General features: G+C 47.6%; 1 protein-coding gene across 1 annotated transcript in view; it reads left to right on the plus strand.

The window, feature by feature from the left end:
• LOC149523691 (maestro heat-like repeat family member 5) overlaps window positions 1–18866 on the plus strand; it is a 64878-nt gene that overhangs the window by 14598 nt on the left and 31414 nt on the right. Inside the window, exon 9 of the mRNA XM_089781612.1 lies at window positions 1486–1547. Coding sequence (XP_089637738.1) covers window positions 1486–1547 — 62 coding nt within the window. The remainder of the gene's footprint in view (window positions 1–1485; window positions 1548–18866) is intronic.

Here is an 18866-nt window from a genome sequence, read left to right on the forward strand (position 1 = left end):
AAGAAGTGATTTTTGGTACAAAACAGGAGAGAAACGTGATAAAGAGTACTTGTTTCCTTGATGTTACAGAGCAACTGAGGAAACCGAATTAAAACAGAAAAAACCCTCTGGCACAATGCTCATTTTTTCGGGAAGAATGGCTCTTGCGCAAGAGGGGGGTTATCACATCTACACAGCTCCTTTTTGTGTAAAAGCCTTTCGTGCAACAACTGTTGCTAATTAATTATGCAAATGAAGCGTGGCGATAGTCTACTCTGCGCTTCATTTGCACAAGCTTTTGCGGAGAAAGGTTGCGGTATGGACGTAGCCAAAGAGAGCAGGCAGGGAACCTAAATCCAATTCACATTTCAACCCTCTGTCTCGATTGGTTCTCCTGGCCCCCTGGCTGACACCTTTGCTAGGTACCTGAATTAACCCTTTAATCAGCGGGTGCTGGTCAGCACTCCTCCTGTTCATGACACCTTCCCATGGGCCCGCCTCCATGTCGTAGAGCTCAGCAGTTTGGCATTGGCCCCTTTCCTCTGGTGCAGCCAGGTGAGGGGAGAGTGGTCGGTTACACTGTCAGAGCCACCCAAATAGCTATCTAAGGTTTGGAGTATTGTGTCCAGTTCTGGGCATCACATTTCAAGAAAGATGTGGAGAAATTGGAGAGGGTCTTGAGAAGAGCAACAAGAATAATTAAAGGTCTAGAGAACATGACCTATGAGGGAAGGCTGAAAGAATTGGGTTTCTTTAGGTTAGAAAAGAGAAGATTGTGGGGGGGACAGGATAGCCATTTTCAGGTATCTAAAAGGGTGTCATAAGGAGGAGAGAGAAAACTTGTTCATCTTTGCCTCTGAGGATAGAACAAGAAGCAATGGGCTTAAGCTGCAGCAAGGCAGCTTTTAGTTGGACATTAGGAAAAAGTTCCTAGCTATCAGAGTGGTTAAACACTGGAATAAATTGCCCAGGGAGGTTGTGGAATCCCCATCTCTGGGAATATTTAAGAGTAGGTTAGATAAATGTCTATCAGGGATGGTTTAGACAGTATTTGGTCCTGCCATGAGGGCAGGGGACTGGACTCAATGACATCTCGAGGTCCCTCCCAGTCCTTGTATTCTATGATACTATCATCTGGTGGCGTGTTTTTATTCATCAAAGGGCCAATTAAGGTGAATCAAACATATGACCAATTTATGAAGGGTAAATTTACAAAATAGGGGATTCAGCGGATATTAAAAAATGGTTAACGACAACCAATAAACAGTACAAGCGACGAGGAGTCCTGTGGCACCTTATATACTAACAGGAGTGTAGGAGCATAAGCTTTCGTGGGCAAAGACCCACTTCGTCAGATGCAAACAGTACAGTAATCAATTCCCAAAAATCACAAGGAAAAGGAAAATTTCGGCTGAGTCCAATTGGCATGGTCCGTGTAATAACCAAAGTTTATAGCAGCCTTCTTGAAAGTTCCCAGACTGTCACTCATGAGCTCAAATCTCGCAGCTCACCGAGAGCTTTGAGAGGAGGCCTGAGAAGAGCCGTCCGAGTCCTCTTCCCTGCCGATGGTAAGTAGTTCTCAGGGTGGCTGGCGATGGTCTTCAGTGGAGTCTCCCGTAAGGCTGCAGTTGTCTTGATCTGGAGTCTGATGTCCTGTGAGGAAAACCCCGCGCACCCTGCCTCTGGGACGGACATCCCCAAACTGTCCAGCTATCGGCCTTTTATCCCGTCTCAGGCGGGAAATCCCTGCGAGGGAAACCCCTCAGAGTCTGCCCCTGCTAGGGAGACCCTGTGTGTGAACTTCTGAGGTAAAGCCAGGTCAGACTGGACAGTGTGTGTTTGTGAGAATGACAGAGACACACACACTGAGAGTGACAGAGATTTGTGCATTGCCGAGCTCCCTCCATCCCCTGCTCTCGGTGTGGAGATAGGGCATAAGAGTAGAGGGAGGGAGGAACACCCTGACATCAGAGCCCCCCCTTCTCCTTCCCACACCCTGCACAGCAAGCAGGAGGATACCAAGGGGGCAGCTTCAATGCAGAAGGCAGGAGCAGCATGAAAATGGGGAGAGGAGCAACTGAAACGTTAGCCCTTGAGAGCTTCCTGGACAAACCAGCCAGGATCATCGGCCAGAGGCTCTGAGATCTGTCATTAGATCCCGATCCACTGCTCGGTGAGCACTGCTCGACTATTTCTGCTGCTGCCGCTTCTTCTGTTGCTGCTCCTTCTCCTGCCCCTGCTTGTTTTCATGTTTCTTCTTCTGTTTGTGCTGCTGCTTCTTTAGCTACTTTTTCTTCTGTTGTTTCTTTTGCTGATTCTTCTTCTGCTTTTGCTCCTTCTTCCTCTGTGGCTGCTACTTACTCTGCTCTTGCCTCTTCTGCTGCTGCTTTTCTTCTTCTTCTGGGCTGTGTCTACACTGCACCCCTTTTCCGGAAAGGGATGCAGATGAGACAAGTCGGAATTGCAAATGCCGCGAGGATTTAAATTTTCCCCGCTCCATTTGCATGAACATGGCTGCCGCTTTTTTCCGGCTCGGGGCTTTGCCGGAAAAAAGCGCCAGTCTAGACAGGGATCTTTTGGAAAATAAACCCTTTTCCGAAAGGTCCCTTAGTCCTCTTAAAATCAGGAATAAGGGACCTTTCGGAAAAGGCTTTATTTTCCGAAAGATCCCTGGCTAGACTGGCGCTTTTTTCCGGCAAAGCCCCGAGCCGGAAAAAAGCGGCTGCCATGTTCATGCAAATGGAGCGGGGAAAATTTAAATCCCTGCTGCGTTTGCAATTCCGACTTGTCTCAACTGCATCCCTTTTCCGGAAAATGTAGACACAGCCCTGCTGCTGCTTCTTCACCTTCTCCTATTCCTACCTCTGCTTCTGCTGTTCCTGCTGCTCTTTTCTGCTGCTGCTGCTGCTGCTGCCTCTTTTCTTCTCTGTTTCTTCTACTGCTTCTGCAGCTGCTGCTTCTTCTCTGGCTGCTGCTGCTCCTTCTTTTTCTGTGGATACTTCTGCTGTTGCTGCTACTGTGCTACTTCTTCTTCTCCATCTGGTGTTTGTTTCCTGTTGCTACTCTTTCTGCTGCTGCTACTTCTTTTTCTGTTCCTTCTTCTGCTGCTCCTTCTGCTGCTGCTGCTTCTTCTGCAGTGCTGCTGTTTCTGCTGCTTCATCTGCTTCTATGGTTCCTTCTGTGGCTGCTCCTATTTGTTTTTCTGCTTCTCCTTCTTCTGTTTGTGCTTCTGCTTCTTCTGTGGCTGCTGCTGTTTTCTTTCTTTCTTCTGCTGCTGCTGTTTCTACTTCTCTCAGGGGATGTCTACATTTGCCCCCTAGTTCGGAGTAGGGAGGCAAATGAAGTGTGGGATTTAAATATCCCGTGCTTGATTAGCATATTTGCAGCCGGTCGCCATTTTAAAATGCCAGTCGCCCGATTTAACTCACCGTATGTAGACACAGTAGTCCGATTTAAAACCCTTCCCTCGATTTAACTGTTACTCCTCATTGCACGAGGAGTAACAGTTAAATCTCGCGCTTCATTAGCAACTTGGGTATGCTTCATTTGCCTCCCTCGTCCGAACTAGGGGACAAGTGTAGACACACCCCCACTCAATAAGGATCAGCCAGAGATCATGACGCCGGGATGATCCCCAAAGCCTTATTCTGCCCCTCTAGTGGAGCAGGCGGGAAGTGGGGGGGGAGGGGTGACCCACAGAAATTAGGAGCCTGCTGGAAGTCTCCAGAGAGCTGTCACCTCTGCACCTGGGAAGGGAAGGGGGAGGGGCTGGCTCCTCAGGGGCTGGGCCTGGGCATCTTCTCTCAGGAAGCAGGAGAAGCCTTGTGCCCGGTAGGGAGCTGGTTCCATCACTGTAGCCGGCTGGGCCCTTACCCCGCTCTGCCCTGTCAGGAGGAGGGGAAGGGAACTCGGGGGCTGAGGTGGTAACAGAGCATCTCCCTCCCTCCCATTTAACACTCCATTGGCATCCACAGCAAAGTGTGGGACACTTCCGGCCCACGCAGCCTCCTCAGCACCTGCCCTGCTATCGACAGGCACATTTGCCTTCCCTCTGCCTCCTCTGCCTGTTCCAGTGCGAGAGGAAACTGCAACATCCCCTGGGAGGAGGGTCCCAACTACGGGATGGTTTCCCTCTGCTCCCATTGAATGCTCTGTTCCCTTGAGACTTTCATCCTCCTTAAGAGCACTGGGGCTCTCAGACTGGAGGTGGGACAGTACTACTATGTCCCGGAAAGTCTCATCAGCATAGCTCTCTGCCTCCCTTAGCTCCTCCAGTTCAGGCACCCTGGCCTCCAAAGCACGAACTCGGTCTCTGAGGGTCAGGAGCTCCTTGCAACGGGTGCACACATACGCCACCCGCCCACAGGGCAGGTAATTATACATGTTACACTCGACGCAATAAACAGGATAGCCCCCACTCCGCTGCTGGGCTTCTGTCTCCATTTTTCTAATGAATAAATTTAAGTATAAACTGGGATTCTTTTTAAACCTCTGGAATATAGATTATTCTAAGAGTTATGTTTTAAAGAAGGTCAGAAGTCACTAGTGCCCTCTAACCTCCCCTCTAAACTCCCTGTTAGCTGTTCCTGTTCGCAAGCTCCCTGGGCGCTGAGTCACAGGCTTATATAGCTCTGGTAGCCACTCCCCCGGACTGAGGCTCAGCCAATTAACAGAGGCTTCTAGGTTTCAAACCTTTTAGAAGCTCCTTCAAACAAACAAACAGACAAACACAAGCTCAGCACACAGCAAATAACTCCCCCCCACACAAACACACACTCCAGACAGCCACTTACCACAAGGGTCCGGCTTTTACTCCTCTTTTACCTGGAGAACTCCCTCTCCAAACTCCCTGTTAGCTGTTCCTGGTCGCAAGCTGAACAGGACTTCATTTGACTGCGTACTGAAATGTTTCTGTATTTGTCAAGTAGCTTGCTAATGTTTTCAGTGCCCAAAATCATCCCTGATTTCATGTGGGGGAAGTGAGGCAAAGAAAAAAGCTGCCCATTCATTTAGTTCATTCTCTGGAAACCTCTTACTCAGAGGCTCACACAGCAGGGAGATGAAACGTAGAATAGGTTCACAGCTGAACTGGTCATCGGTTGTGGTTGATTTGATTTGATTTTTCACACTGTTTCTCCAAGATCCTGCCCTCTCAGCCTGCAGCTCTGGGCCCTTGCTAACTGCACAGCCTCACGCATTGTCAAAGAACCTTTCTGGGAGCATTTAGTCAGTTCTGCTAATTCACATGAGACCTCATTTAATACAGCTGCAGTGACGTGGCAATTAGTGTCATGGAACTTAGTCAGGCAGCACTTTGCTATTGGATCATTATTGTTTTAGATTTCCTGTTCCAAATAGTTAAGAAGGGGCTCCTAATTACACAGCAAAGCACTTCCAGCAAAATGTCTAGGTGGCCACCTCACTTCAGTTAGAGGTTTCAATGATACAGTCTCATTTTCTGTGACATTTGCTATTTCCTCAAATTGTCCTTTTCGGACTGAGGAACTGCAAAAGATTCTATAAACGGTCTTCAAAAGGGTCTCTCCTGTCTTCAGCACTGGCACTTGGTTCCACACATCAGCTAAACCCAGGTCTTCTCCATGGGCCAGGCAGTGTTGTGCTGTTAAATGTGGGATGCTCTGCTTGAGTTGTCTGGCAACACCATTGTTTTTCCCCCAGCACGACTGAAGCACAATCTGAAGTGAACATCGCTGTTTTCATCAGATCCCGCTTATTCAGGGTGTCAAAGGCTTTGAGAGCAGCTGTAACAGCTTGTGCATTCCAAGCAGATAACTGAATCGTTCCACCAAACACAGTCTTCTGCCCTGCACATGCTGCAGCTCTCAACTTGAAGTCAATGAAAAGCAAGTTGGTGACAGAAATACCTGTGCTCTCATCAGTAATAAGTGTATTGTAGGATGACAGGCGAATAGCTGACTTGATTTCTGCACAGACAACACTGATGATTGACTCCAAAACCACAAAAGCAGAGTTTTTCTATGCCAGCTTGTACATACTGGTGCTTTCCCATGTGGTCATTTATATTTTGCGCGTTTCTGTTCGGGAGCTGTTCATTTGTACGGGAAGCAGAAAGTTATCTGTGAGAATTTTTATTTTTTCTGGCTTTAAATGTTTTCTGTCCTTCAGTTCCAGCCTCTTCTGTTTCTTTTTTGTGTTTCTAAGAGCATCCTTCACAACTCACATCCCAGGGGAGGAGAATTCCTGCTCCTAAGAATATGTGCAGCGGATTCACGACTTTTGCTTGATGAATCCTCTTCATGTTGTCCAAGGGCTTCCCCCTTCCCACTTGTGGCCTGCGGAGAAGTGGCTGCATATTCTAGTCTGAGTCCAAATTTAGCAGGTCAAGCCCACATCAGCACTGTACTGGAATATGTCCCCGCTCTGTACACAGATCTGGCCTTGAGTTTGTTGAGATTCTGCTTCAACTCTTTCATTCAGCCATTCTCCTTTGACCGTGGGGCAGCATTTCTTCTTAGGGTTTGCTCCTGTGTTGGTTGATGCTCTTTGCCTTCATTAACACATGACTGTTAAAAGGTGCAGAAGGGCTGGGGGTCATGTAATATCACGTATTCTGCTCTTAATTAAAAATCCTGTAGTCCATGAGATATGTACAGCTTGTATTAAAAAGAGTCTGCCCGAGAGTGCTGCTGTGATAACTAACTCTGTTGCAGGCAATGATTAGAGTCATTGAACACTAGGACTGGAAGTGACTCAGGAGATCAAGTCCCTGCCCTGCACTCACGGCAGGACCAAGCACTGTCTAGATCATCCCTGGCAGGCATCTGTCCAACCTACTCTTCAGTATCTCCAGTGATGGAGACTCCACAACCTCCCTCAGCAATTTATTCTAGTGTTTAACTACCCTGACAGGTAGGAAGTTTTTCCTTATGTCCAATCTAAACCTCCCCTGGTGGAATTTAAGTTCATTGCTTCTTGTCCTATCCTCAGAGACCCAGGAGAACAGTCTTTCTACCTGCTCCTCCTGGTAACACCCTTTTAGATACTTGAAAACCGCTCTCATGTCCCCTCTCAGTCTATACTTTTCTAAAGTAAACAAGACCAATTCTTTCAGTCTTCTGTGACGTAGTGGGGGTACCTGGCTGGTTTCTATGCTGCTGGCTCTGGGGTAACCCCCACTGGCTGCCGTGGGTACCACGACCCAGCAAAACAGGATGAGTCACTATGCAAACCAGTATGGCCAGACACCCCCCATGGAGAGGAACAAAGGGAGGTGGAATGATGCCCTGGCTGGGGGGCAGGGCTGGAGGAGAGTTAGTTAGCTGCGGGCTGGAAGCATGGAGGAGACAGCCCAGGGAAAGGGGCTGGAGTTTAGGGGCCCAGTCTCCCCCATCTCAAGGGGGCCTGAGGCAGCCTAGCCCAGCTCTGTGACCAGATTACACCTGTGCTGTGCTATAACCTGGAGAGGCAATCAACTTCCTCTATTCCACCGGCTGGTGCAGTCTGTTTGTGCCATTTCGGGGGGGAAGGAGACGGGGGACCCCCAACGCGCCGTCACACTTCCCACATGAATCATGTTTTCTAGACATTTGGTCTGTGTCTCGACTACATCCCTTTTCTCGAAAAAGGAATGTAAATGAACCCCAGGCAATTTCGAAGTGTCTAATTTACATCCCTTTTTTGAGAAAAAGGATGTAGTTTAGACACAGACGTAGTCATTTTTCTTGCTCTTCTATGGACCTTCTTCAATTTCTCTGCATTTTTCTTGAAACGTGGTGCCCAGAATTAGACACAATACTCCAATTGAGGCCTGATCAGTGCCGCGTAGAGTAGAAGAATGACTTCTGGTCTCCTGCTCACAACACTCCTGTTAATGCATTCCAGAATCGTGTTTGCTTTTCTTCCCCAACAGCATCACACTGTTTAGCTTCTGATCCAGTTTGACCCCCTAGATCCCTTTCTGCAGTGCTCCTTCCTAGACAGTCGCTTCCCATTCTGTATGTATGAAACTGAGTGTTCCTTTCAAAGTGGAGCACTTTGCATTTGTCCTTATCAAACTTCATCCTGTTTACCTCAGACCAGTTCTCTAGTTTATCCAGATCATTCTGAATTCTGATTCTGTCATCCAAAGCACTTGCAACCCCTCCCAGCTTGGTATAATGTGCAAACATAATACGCGTACTCTCTATGCCATTATCTACATTGATGAAGAAGATATTGAACAGAATTGGTCCCAAAACAGACCCCTGAAGAACCTCACTTGTTATGCCCTTCCAGTATGACAAGTGAACCATTCGTAATTACTTTCTGAGAACAGTTATCCAGCCAGTTTTGCACCCACTTACGTTGTATTTCTTCTTTTTGGTAGTTGTCCCATCTAGGTTGTATTTCCCTAGTTTATTGATAAGCAGGTCAAGCGATACCGTATCAAATGCCCACCTCCTTCCCATACTGCATTGCCTAGTGCAGTAGTCTGGGAGCTGAATTTGTTTGTGAAGACAGAGGCAAAATAAGCATTGAGTACTTCAGCTTTCTCCACATCATCTGTCACTAGTTTACCTCCCTCATTCAGTAAGGGCCCCACACCCTCTCTGATAACCCTCTTAATGCTAACATGCCTGGAGGAACCTTTCTTACCCGTCACATCCCTTGCTAGCTGCAAACCAGTTGTGCTTTTGAATTCCTGACTGCTCCCCTGCATTCTTGATCCTATCATTCCAGAGCAAGCTGTACCCTTCTCTATCAATATTCCCCAGTTCTGCTTTGTCCCTCCTTTACCTCTGCTATTGCAGCCCATGCTCCCTCCCATTTCCGACCCATCTTCCAGGTCTCCATGTTCTTCACTTGCCTATGAGCTTTGGTCACCTGCCCCCGTCAAACCTAGTTTAAGGCCCTTTTCACTAGTTTAACCAGTCTCTGCCCAAATACTCTCTTCCCCTTCCTCCAAAGGTGAACCCCATCCCTGCTTAGCAGTCCTTCTTCTTAGAACAGCATCCTGCGGTCAAGGAAGCCAAAGCCCTCCTGGCAACACCATCTTCGCAGCCAGGCATTCCCCTCCATGATGTGCCTCTCTCTGCCTGGGCCCCGACCTTTAACAGGAAGGACTGAACAGAACACCACCAGCTCTCCAAACTCCTTCACCCATACTCCCAGAGCCCTGTAGTCACTCTTGGTCTGCTCAAGGTCACACCTTTCAGTATCATTAGTGCCCACATGGATGAGTAGCATGGGGTAGTAGTCAAGGGGGTGGATATTCCTCGACAATGCCTCTGTAATGTCTCAGATACGGGCCCCTGGCAGGCCGCACCTCCCGAGATGACTTGTCAGGGTGACAGATGGGTGCCTCCGTCCCCCTCAGAAAGGAGTCTCCAACCACTGAGGAAGATTTCACAAAGCAAAACTGATTCCAAAATGATCAGTCTCTCAGGCCCAGTGAGAGTCAGAACTCCTCAAGAAAAAGCTGCAATACATCTAGTTTCACTGAATAATTGCTGTCTGCTGTCGTAGCTTCTGAAAGACGGTGAACTACCTGGATTTCATCCGCTGTAGCCCAGTCCATCACAGCTAGAATCCAAACTAATTCCAGTTAGATAGGCAAGTTTCTTCTCGCTCTTTGTCATACACAGTTTATAGAGTAGTAATGTTAACCCAGTTAACCCATGTGGCCCTGACCCAGGAGCAGCATGGCAGCCACCATGTGATCCTGGCCCCAACACCAGCCCTGGGGACAGCAGAGAGCTGCCCAGATCAGCACCCACTCCCCCACCAAACCCAGCACCACCAGCAGCTTCCTTGCCACCGGCAGGATGGCGAGTGCAGGCTAGGTCTACACTACAGAGTTTTTGCTCAAAAACGGCCGTCCACATCTCAAGTGCTTTTTTGCGCAAGTAAAACCAAAGAACAGAGGGGTTTTCCCGGGGAAGGTATTCCTCAGTCTACGAGGAATAATTCCTTTTTCAAAACAGTTTTTCGCAAAAAGGTGTATGTGGATGGGCAAAAGGGGTTTTTTTGCACAAGAAAAGGGAAGAGGAAAAAGCACAGGTGCCCTGGTGGCCATTCTAGCCATAGTAATCACTGCTCACTTCAAGAAAGCATCCAGGCAGTCTGGACGCTCTCTTTCGCAAAAGTGCATCCCTTTTTTGATGCGCTTTTGCAGTGTGGATGCTCTCTTGTTTAAGAAGTTTTTGCAGATGAAAAGCTTCTTGTGCAAGAAGCCTGTAGTCTACACTTAGCTTTAAGAGAAAATGTAGGATGAACTTCAGCCACTTCTATAACAGCATTTCTGTAGAAAATCCCCTTTTTATAAACAAACAGACCTCAGACAAAGCCTCTCCTACCATAAGAACAGCAACCTTCTCATTAGCACTTTAAGCCAACTTTAGGGTCATCGGCTCCCACAGTCCCAGGCTGTAAGGCGAGAAGGGATGGCCCTGCTCCCCGAGTTTCACCTCCTGCGCAACACAGGCCTGAGATATTCCTCACAACAGTTCCTGTGTCACTCCCGGCCCCATGTGTCTTCACCTTTGCCTGGGTTCTATGGACAAGCTCTGGCTCTTACAGGAGCGGATGGTTTCTAGAGACCGCTCTTGTGTGTGAATCCTGGGCAGACTATTCCCCTGCCTTTCCGGAAGGACAGAAAAACCCATTGGCTCCTTCTTTTTATTCTAGGCTGCATTTCTTCTTGCGAAGACTCACCTCAAGGGAGCACAGACACAGCCAGGTGCTCAGGGTGGTGGTCCAACCTGCAGCAGCCGAGGCATGCTCCAGCCTCAGCCAGCAGGAGCAGGCCTTGCCAGAGGAGCCCAAGAAAACCAGAGGCTCTTGAAAGCTCCTATCGGGCATAAGAAGACTCTGTCTGTAGCCAGTGTGGCAGCTCCATGGCAGAGGCTGAGGAGGAGACAACAGCTTCCTCGCCCACAAGCTAGTTTTACTAGCTAGGAGCTTACAAATTAGAAAGGGAAAGAAGCTGCAGTATTAGATACGCCAGAGCACAACACATCTTCAGGGAAAGGGAACAGAGCCAAGAGCCCAGACACTGCTGCATGCAGAGAGAAAGGAAATGGAGTGGAGAGCCCAGAAGCCCAACAGAACACATCTACGCACACTGTGGGCTAGCAAACACCTACGCTGAACAGTGGAGTGTCTGACTGGGACATGCTTGGGAATCTCTTCTTTTCTGGTCTCAATAAACCTACTGTGACTCACACGTCTCATGCCCTGTTCTCATCCTGCTAGTGTTCCCTCCTTCCAGGCCATTGGACAGGATAGTTTCCAGCGCGGGAGCTTAAAGAGGTCATGGACTATAGGCATTGGGTAGGTGTTTGAGGATATATTAAGAATCTTTAAGATTCATAAACTGTCAGTCTGGAATGTAACCCTTTGCTTTCCAGAACCAGAGCGATTATTCCCACAAGCCCAAAATGAAAAAAATCAGACCGGGGAGCCTGAGAAACATGCTGCAGTCAGCACCAGCCAGTGACCTATTGGCAGCAAGGGCAAATAAGAAGGAAGCGGAGGGATCCACTCCACCAAGAATATCAAAGCGTAATGTCTATGAAAAGTTATAAGGAGCTGAGATTAGAAACTGACAAGATCTCAGTAGTAGGCTGGAATTCTGGTTTCAGTCACCCCTGTGTAAATCCGCCTCCCCCGCCACACGGATACTCCTCACGTCAGTGTTTTTAAGATCAGATTCTGATCAGTCACACCACAGTAAATCCCTGGTTATACAGGAGATGTGACCCTGGATTCACAAGGGTGTCAATGAGCAGGCTTTGAACCTAAAAATCCACATGCTCTGTCAGCACCAATTATATAGCCCCATCCATGCATAAGTTCTTATATAGCCAAGTCCTCTGATCTGAGAGCGCCAGAGAAGGTCCGCCACTCTGAGCAGGTGTAGTGCCATTGTGCTGGATGGGGAGAAGATGTGGTAAAATCATTCCAACGGCGGCGTTTGTCCCCACTTGCTATGTATTGGTGCTCCATGGGCAAGGATAGAGGTGGTGGATGCTGAGCACCTGAGATCTGCCACATTGGACAAGGGGGTGCAGCTACTCTGGGGTCTCTGGGTACAAATAACTGATAGCAAAATCAATACCACTCTCCAGAAAACCCACTGACTGCTACACTTACCTACACGCCTCCACCTTCCATCCAGCACACACCATTCCATCCATTGTCTATAGTCAAGCCCTTAGATACAATCACATCTGCTCCAACCCCACTGACAGACCAAAAACTTTAAGATCTCTACCAAGCATTCGTAAAACTCAATTACCCACCGGTGGAATAGAAAAATTGAAAGGGCCAGACACACTTTCAGAAACCATCTACTTCAAGATAGGCCCAAGAAAAGCTAGTTAAACTCCAACACATCAACCACCTACAACCTACACTGGAACAGGATACTACACTTCGAGAGGCCCTGGGTGACAGACCTATACTCTCTAATAGAAAACCCCCTAACCTTAGGAAGATACTTACTAACAACCACAAGGCACAGCACATCAATACTAACTCTGGAACTTTCCCTTGTGACAAACCCCATTGCCAACTTTGTCCACATATCTACTCTGGTGACACCATCAGTGGACCTAACTATGTCAGTTATACGATCGAGGACTCATATTCCCGTTCATCCAGCAATGTGACTTATGCCATCATGTGTCAGCAGTGTCCCTCTGCAATGTATATTGACAGACTGCTCAGTCACTTTGCCAAAGAATCAATGCCCACAAATCTGACATCTTCCAAGAGAAAATCCTATTCGTCTACATTTCAGTCTACCTGGGCATTCCCTTAGAGACCTGAAAACATGCATCTTACTTCAGAAAGACTTTAACACTAGATTACAGAGAGAAACTTCAGAACCTTCCCTCACCTCCCGCCCCACCTTTTGTTCTACAATCTGATTTATTAGTTTATAATGTGCTCACCCTCTTCATTGTATTCCTTTGTTATATATGGTCACGCCAATTCTCTTTCAGAATAGGATTTGGAGAAGTGGGTCTGGCCCACGAAAGCTCACCACCTAATAGCTATCTTGTTAGTCTTTAAAGTACTATATATTTTTCCTTTTGTTTTACCATGCTACCACAGTGCATTTGCTAGACCTGTGCCTTAGGGAAAAGAATTGACCCATAGTGATTCAAAAGTGACTTTGATTCCATTTCGCTTCCTGTACAAGTTAGTCACACTTTGTTTGGCTCCAGTAACCCTATGTCAAATATTTACTAGGCTCTCATCAGAATCAATATTACAGCTGGGGAAACCTCTCCATGCAAACCCTGTTTTTCACTTGCTTACAAGTTGTATGAAACATCCCGGGTTCAGCCAGGCATAGGAACAAGCCTCTATTGCCGTCTGCCTCTTGTCTACACTTTTGCAGCTTCCTCAACAACGGCTGGTCTGAGTCCCATGCTGGCCACAATCTCCTGTCCCTCAGGATACTGATGCCCCCTCTATGGCCTCCTTGAGACCCCATCAGTGAGATTCCCATCTAGATGTAGAGGCTGAAGGAGATGGACAATTACAGGGCTCTCCACTAATCTCCCCTTTCCAGACTCCAGCATATAGTACGCTCAAGGCTCCAGCTGACTTCTCAATTGTACACAGATCTACATCCAATGTATACCCATCCCCAGACAGAACCTGAAAAGGCCAGGTGCCAGGAGAGCTATTTCAGAGTCAAAATCTTATTGTGTGTTTCAAACCTCTGACTTCCTCTGCATCCCTTTGTACCTCTAGCAGTAACCATAATCGCAACACAGTTCTGCAAGAGCCTCTCTCGCTATCTTCTGTTTCTTTTTGTAATCTCTGTAGTTTATTACAGAATGTTAGTCTAATGCATACAGAATCATTTCATGATATAAAAGAAAGTTACTTGTTTCCAACAGAGTATATGCTCAGTGCTGTATAATATCCAAAAATAAACTGAAAGCTCTTTAACTAGGGGATTCTCTACAAAATAGATATCCTGTGGATCACTGGCTTTCAAATTTTAAACAGTTTTGATGCTGTTATGCAAGCCTTAAACACTAGGTAGAGCAGCTAGCACAGAAATATTCTGTTCAAAATAGCAGGTTGAAATGAACATGTTGCACTGTGGTGGAAAGAGAACAGCAAAAGATTTTTAGCATTTTAAGTTTTTCCACGAATCTGTTAGTTTTGCTTTATTCTACTTTACTATTGTTAAATTAGCACTCAACAAAAGTGGGAGAAAAGTAAAGTAAATTGTATTTCCCCATGATTTCAAAGTAACAAATTTCAAAAATTAACATTTGTTTTCAAACTTCAAGAGGAGGAAAACTTCAATGAAAATGGCATTTTTCAATCAGCTGAGAATAAATACAATATATTTATTCTTTCTCTCAGATTGTTTAATTTGCAGATTACTGTGCAAATTACTAAATTTCTAATTATGCTACACAACTAAAAACATTAGCGCTAAGTGTGGCTGCTTCTTATACCCTGTTTCTTGTTCCTTACATTAGTGTAATCTTTTTTTGTCCTAGGACTCATGAATTAGAAAAAAAAAATCAACTGGTGAAAAACCCTCAGAGATTAAGGGTTTCTGCAAAAGAAATTAATAGAAATTCTTCCAAAAGACTTAGAAATTATCTTGGATGAATCAGTCTCCCAATCCATTTTCATAGAAGAGGAATACGATTTCTTGGATAAAACAGAGGACCCCCCCCCCCAAGAGGAAACACTGTTGATTCTGATACAGGAAGTTTTAATTCCAGTGCGTGAACAAGGCATCCAAATAGATGATGACAGCATGGAATGTCAGATTGCAAGCAACTGCATTAAAGAAATTGCCTCAGAGAAAGAAATGCTAAAGCTCTTCAGGGATTTATGGAAAATCCTGGCTAATGTGGAAAAAGAACTGTGTCGAATGAGAGGTCAGGGAAGATATCCCTGCTGAGAAATATAAATCTCAGCTGAAAGATAAGATTTTGCAATTACACAGACAGAATAAATGTGATCTTATTAATGATTTGACTAGACTCAAAGGTTGTACAACATCTACTTCCATTAGAGAAACACTATTTCTGAAATGGATCAAATTTCAGCTGGATCACACTGATAGAAGGAATTGTTCTGAACCTACAGGCTGAATACAAAGAGAAATGCAAGTCTCTCAGATTAGTTCTGCCACTTCTTTACAGGTTGAGCATTCCATGTGAAAGTTGGGGAAGTCCCAGGAGGCTGTGCACCCCATGGTTAAAGGCTGCAATACCCTAAAAAGTGGAAGGCAACTCACCCACCTCTCAGGCATCGCAATTGACCTCATGCTAAAAGAGCTTCCTGTTCACCTGATGAACGGACATGTCTGCAACCTCCCACTGCAATGGGTGACCGACATTCTGAACTCTGGGCCAAGCTGAGGGGAAGGACCAAAATGCTGGTTGTGATGATGCTGGGAGTGCAGAGCACTGGGAAATCCACCTTCCTGAACGCCACATTCCAGCAGCAGTTTGCAGTGAGTAGCGGCTGAGGTACGCAGGGAGCCTTCATGTTGCTCCTTCAAGCTAGAGCAATCTTAGAAAAGGAACAGGGCTGTGATTTCATCCTGGTGATGGACACAAAGTATGAAAGCCCCTGAACAGGCCAAGGTGGAAGAGAGTTATCAACATGACAACGAGTTGGCTATCCTGGTGACTGGACTGAACAACAGAACCATTGTTAACATGCTCATGGAGAATGCCACTGAAATGAAAGATTTTGAAAGCTGTGCTCCATGGATTTCTCAGAAAGCAAAGAGCGGGGCATAAATCCCACTGCTAATTTGCGCATCAGAACATCAGTGATGTTTCTGCATGTGAACAAAACACGAGACACAGGAAACGCCTCCAGGAGCTACTGGATTAAGTCATCAAAACTGCAGCAAAGATGAAAAATCTAAATGCGAAAATAAACAGGAAACATTTGCTATGAAATAGACACACAGATATACTCCTAAATGAGATACCGATATGATCGGATGAAGTCACTGGATGGGCAAAAATGAACCATTTTCATCTACTCTTTGCCCCTTTTAACCTATAGAAGAGGGGCCCACAGTGCTTCACGTGGGCATTCTTGGCTGTGGAGATTGCACTTGAATAAATAGGGAATGAAATATGCAGCCACTACAGTTCTGCAGCCAAAGTCTCAAAAACTGCCCTTCCGTACAGGATCAGGGATTTGGTTTTAATTGCTATTTTTAATGTGCTATGCAGGTGCTAGCATGATCGGATGAAATCACTGGATTTCAAAACAAATTTGAAAAACCAAACTTCACACACACACATGTAATTTCATCTATTAACACCATTCATAACATCAGAATAAAAATCTATTTTGTGATACGAGAGAATTTGAGGTTTCTGGAGTGCTAAACCCAGTCGCATTTCACCAGAGCAGTGGTGACAGCCAATACCCATCTAATTCACTTCAAGAACAGGGCAGCTCAACTCATTCAAGTATCAATACCCTCACCCAGACAACTAGTATCTCAGGGTAGCGAACACAATAGCCCAACAAAATGCACTTTATTAGAAGAGCTGGGACAGTCTCATTCCGGATAGAAGATTAGCTGCATTTCTGGCCCAGTTATAATTGGGACAGTGCACCATGATCAGAAGTTAGCAAATCCCATGCCATTAATGATGCACTTGTAATGCTCCCTCTCCCCTTCCTCTGCCCTGACTCCACCCTTCACCTACAGTCTGTCTCCTCACCTCTGCTCCATTTGGCTCATGCCATCATCTCCTTTCCCTCATTCCCCTGTTCCTGACAACAAAGCTCTTCAGAGTGACTGGTGGAACTTGCCATCTAGACAGTAACTTGTAGCAGCTCAGGGTTCCAGTGCAGAAAGAAACCTACTGAAAGAACCAGGATTCTAAAAGAAGCTGAAAGAAGGTGCTGCTGGCACAGAGCAGAGAGCAGAACCTCATTCTCTCCCCCATATCCATCAGGAAATAGATGGTCTTGGTGGCTAAAGACTAGGACAGGTGGGTTCTGTTCCTGGTTCTGAGATGAGCATGTGGGAGAGTGGATCAGACGTGCTGGGAAGAAGATTTCTGGGTTCCATTTCCAGCTCTGCCACTGAATTGCTGTGTTAGTTGGGTAATTTCTCTTAACCTCCATATGCTTCAGTTTATCATGTAAAAGAGGGGATCGAGAATCTGACCCACCTCTCAGCAGCCGCACTGCAAGCTTATTTTGGGAAAAGCTATTCCAGAAGATCTAGAAAGAGAGCTTCAAACAGTTCTGAAGTGGCCTGACACAGGGCAGACTCGTCACCATGATGCCTCCAGTCTTGGGAATTAGCTTGCTTGGCTCTCCGGACACTTCCCTCTAGCTGGGGGCTCCCCATGTTTCTCTTTGTTCCTGGCATCCTCCCCAGGACACTGCCCTCCAGCAGAGCCCACTCCAGTGTCTGAGCCCCCTTCCAGAGGTTGGTGTTTATCCTGCTTGCACTTCAGGGTTCTCCCTTCCCATGGCACCCCAATCCCTTCACCCAGGTCCCCTGCACCCACCTTGCCTCAGTGACCCACTGCCAGTCTTCATCTAGCCCTGAGGGGCAAACTACAGTCTGGAATGGCCACTCAGCGCTGGCAAAGCAGTGTGGACCTGCTGCCCCTGCCTAGCATGGCTGCCTCACTACCTCACAAGTAGCCTAAGGCCTTGCTTCAGGCTCTGCAGCCTGGGGCCTTGCTTGGCCACCACTTCCCCAGATCTGCCCCACCTCCAGGAAGCCACCTGCTTCCCTGGCAGTCAGGCCCCTACTACTCTCTCTCCACACCACCACTCAGTTCTCCCTCTGCCACCTGGAGTCCTCCTTTATATGGCCACCAGCTGGGCCCTGGTTAGCTAGAACTGCCTCAGCTGGGGCTTTGCTCGCAGCCCTTGCTCAAGGCTGGGGTTTTGCCCTTAAAGGGCAAGTGCAGGGCAAATGCCCCGTCACAAGCCCACAGCAAAAAAATATTATCCACCCCGTATTAATGCATCCCAGAATCATGTTTGCTTTTTTGGCAGCAGTGTCACATAGTTGACTCATGTTTAACTTGTGGTTCACTATGACCCCTAGATCCCTTTCAGCAGTACTCCTTCCTAGATCCCTTTCAGCAGCATTGCCTCTCCAACAAATTCCTGCAGTCTAGAAGTAGCTTCAGTGCCCGCTGGACACCCACCGCCCTGTGCCAGGCATCACACACTCTGGGGGCCAAAGACACGTCCGAGGAGTGGGCAGCATTTGGGAGCCAGCAGGAAGAGGGAAATGAGGACACACTTGTCATGCAGTTTGCCCTCTGATCCAGTTGGTAGCTGTGCTGCAGACAGGAACGTAACCTCAGCCACAGCCCTGGCACAGGGGGCCCCACGCTGACCTCACGTGTTGTTGAGCTGTGGGGTGCCGACCAGCGCTATGCTGGAGAGCCCCTTCGCATCACACTGCACCCAGCACCCGTCCTGGTCCTGGTGGCTCTGTCCGGCTGTGGAGCGGTGGAGCTTAGATCAGGCTCAGCATCCTTGTGGTGGCCAGGCCCGGCTCCATGTGGCCTGTTGGCAGCTGCCTTCCAGAGTAACATCCTGTTCCTGCTTTAGCTGGCGGAGCTGCAGCTGGGCTTTGCCTGGGCTAGGGCCTGACAGGTGCAAACCAAGCTCCAGAGGCGACTCGGGCGGCTCCGTCCCTCCCAGCAGGGGAAAGTTTCAGGTTGGGCTTCGCTGGCTCCGCCCCGGAGCCTGAATGGAACCTTCTGGCCAGACAGAGCCTGGGGGCCGGGCGGCGCCCGAGAGCGACAGCCGCTCTCTGGGGGGGCGTGCGCTGGGCGGTGCGCTTGGAACCCGGCGCTGGCTGGCGCTGGGGGTGAGCCAGCGGGTGGGTGAGCCACTGGCACCCAGCCGAGCACCGTGTGTTG

Source organism: Pelodiscus sinensis, chromosome 12, assembly GCF_052426305.1.
Source record: "Pelodiscus sinensis isolate ZL-2025 chromosome 12, ASM5242630v1, whole genome shotgun sequence".
NCBI lineage: Eukaryota > Metazoa > Chordata > Testudines > Trionychidae > Pelodiscus > Pelodiscus sinensis.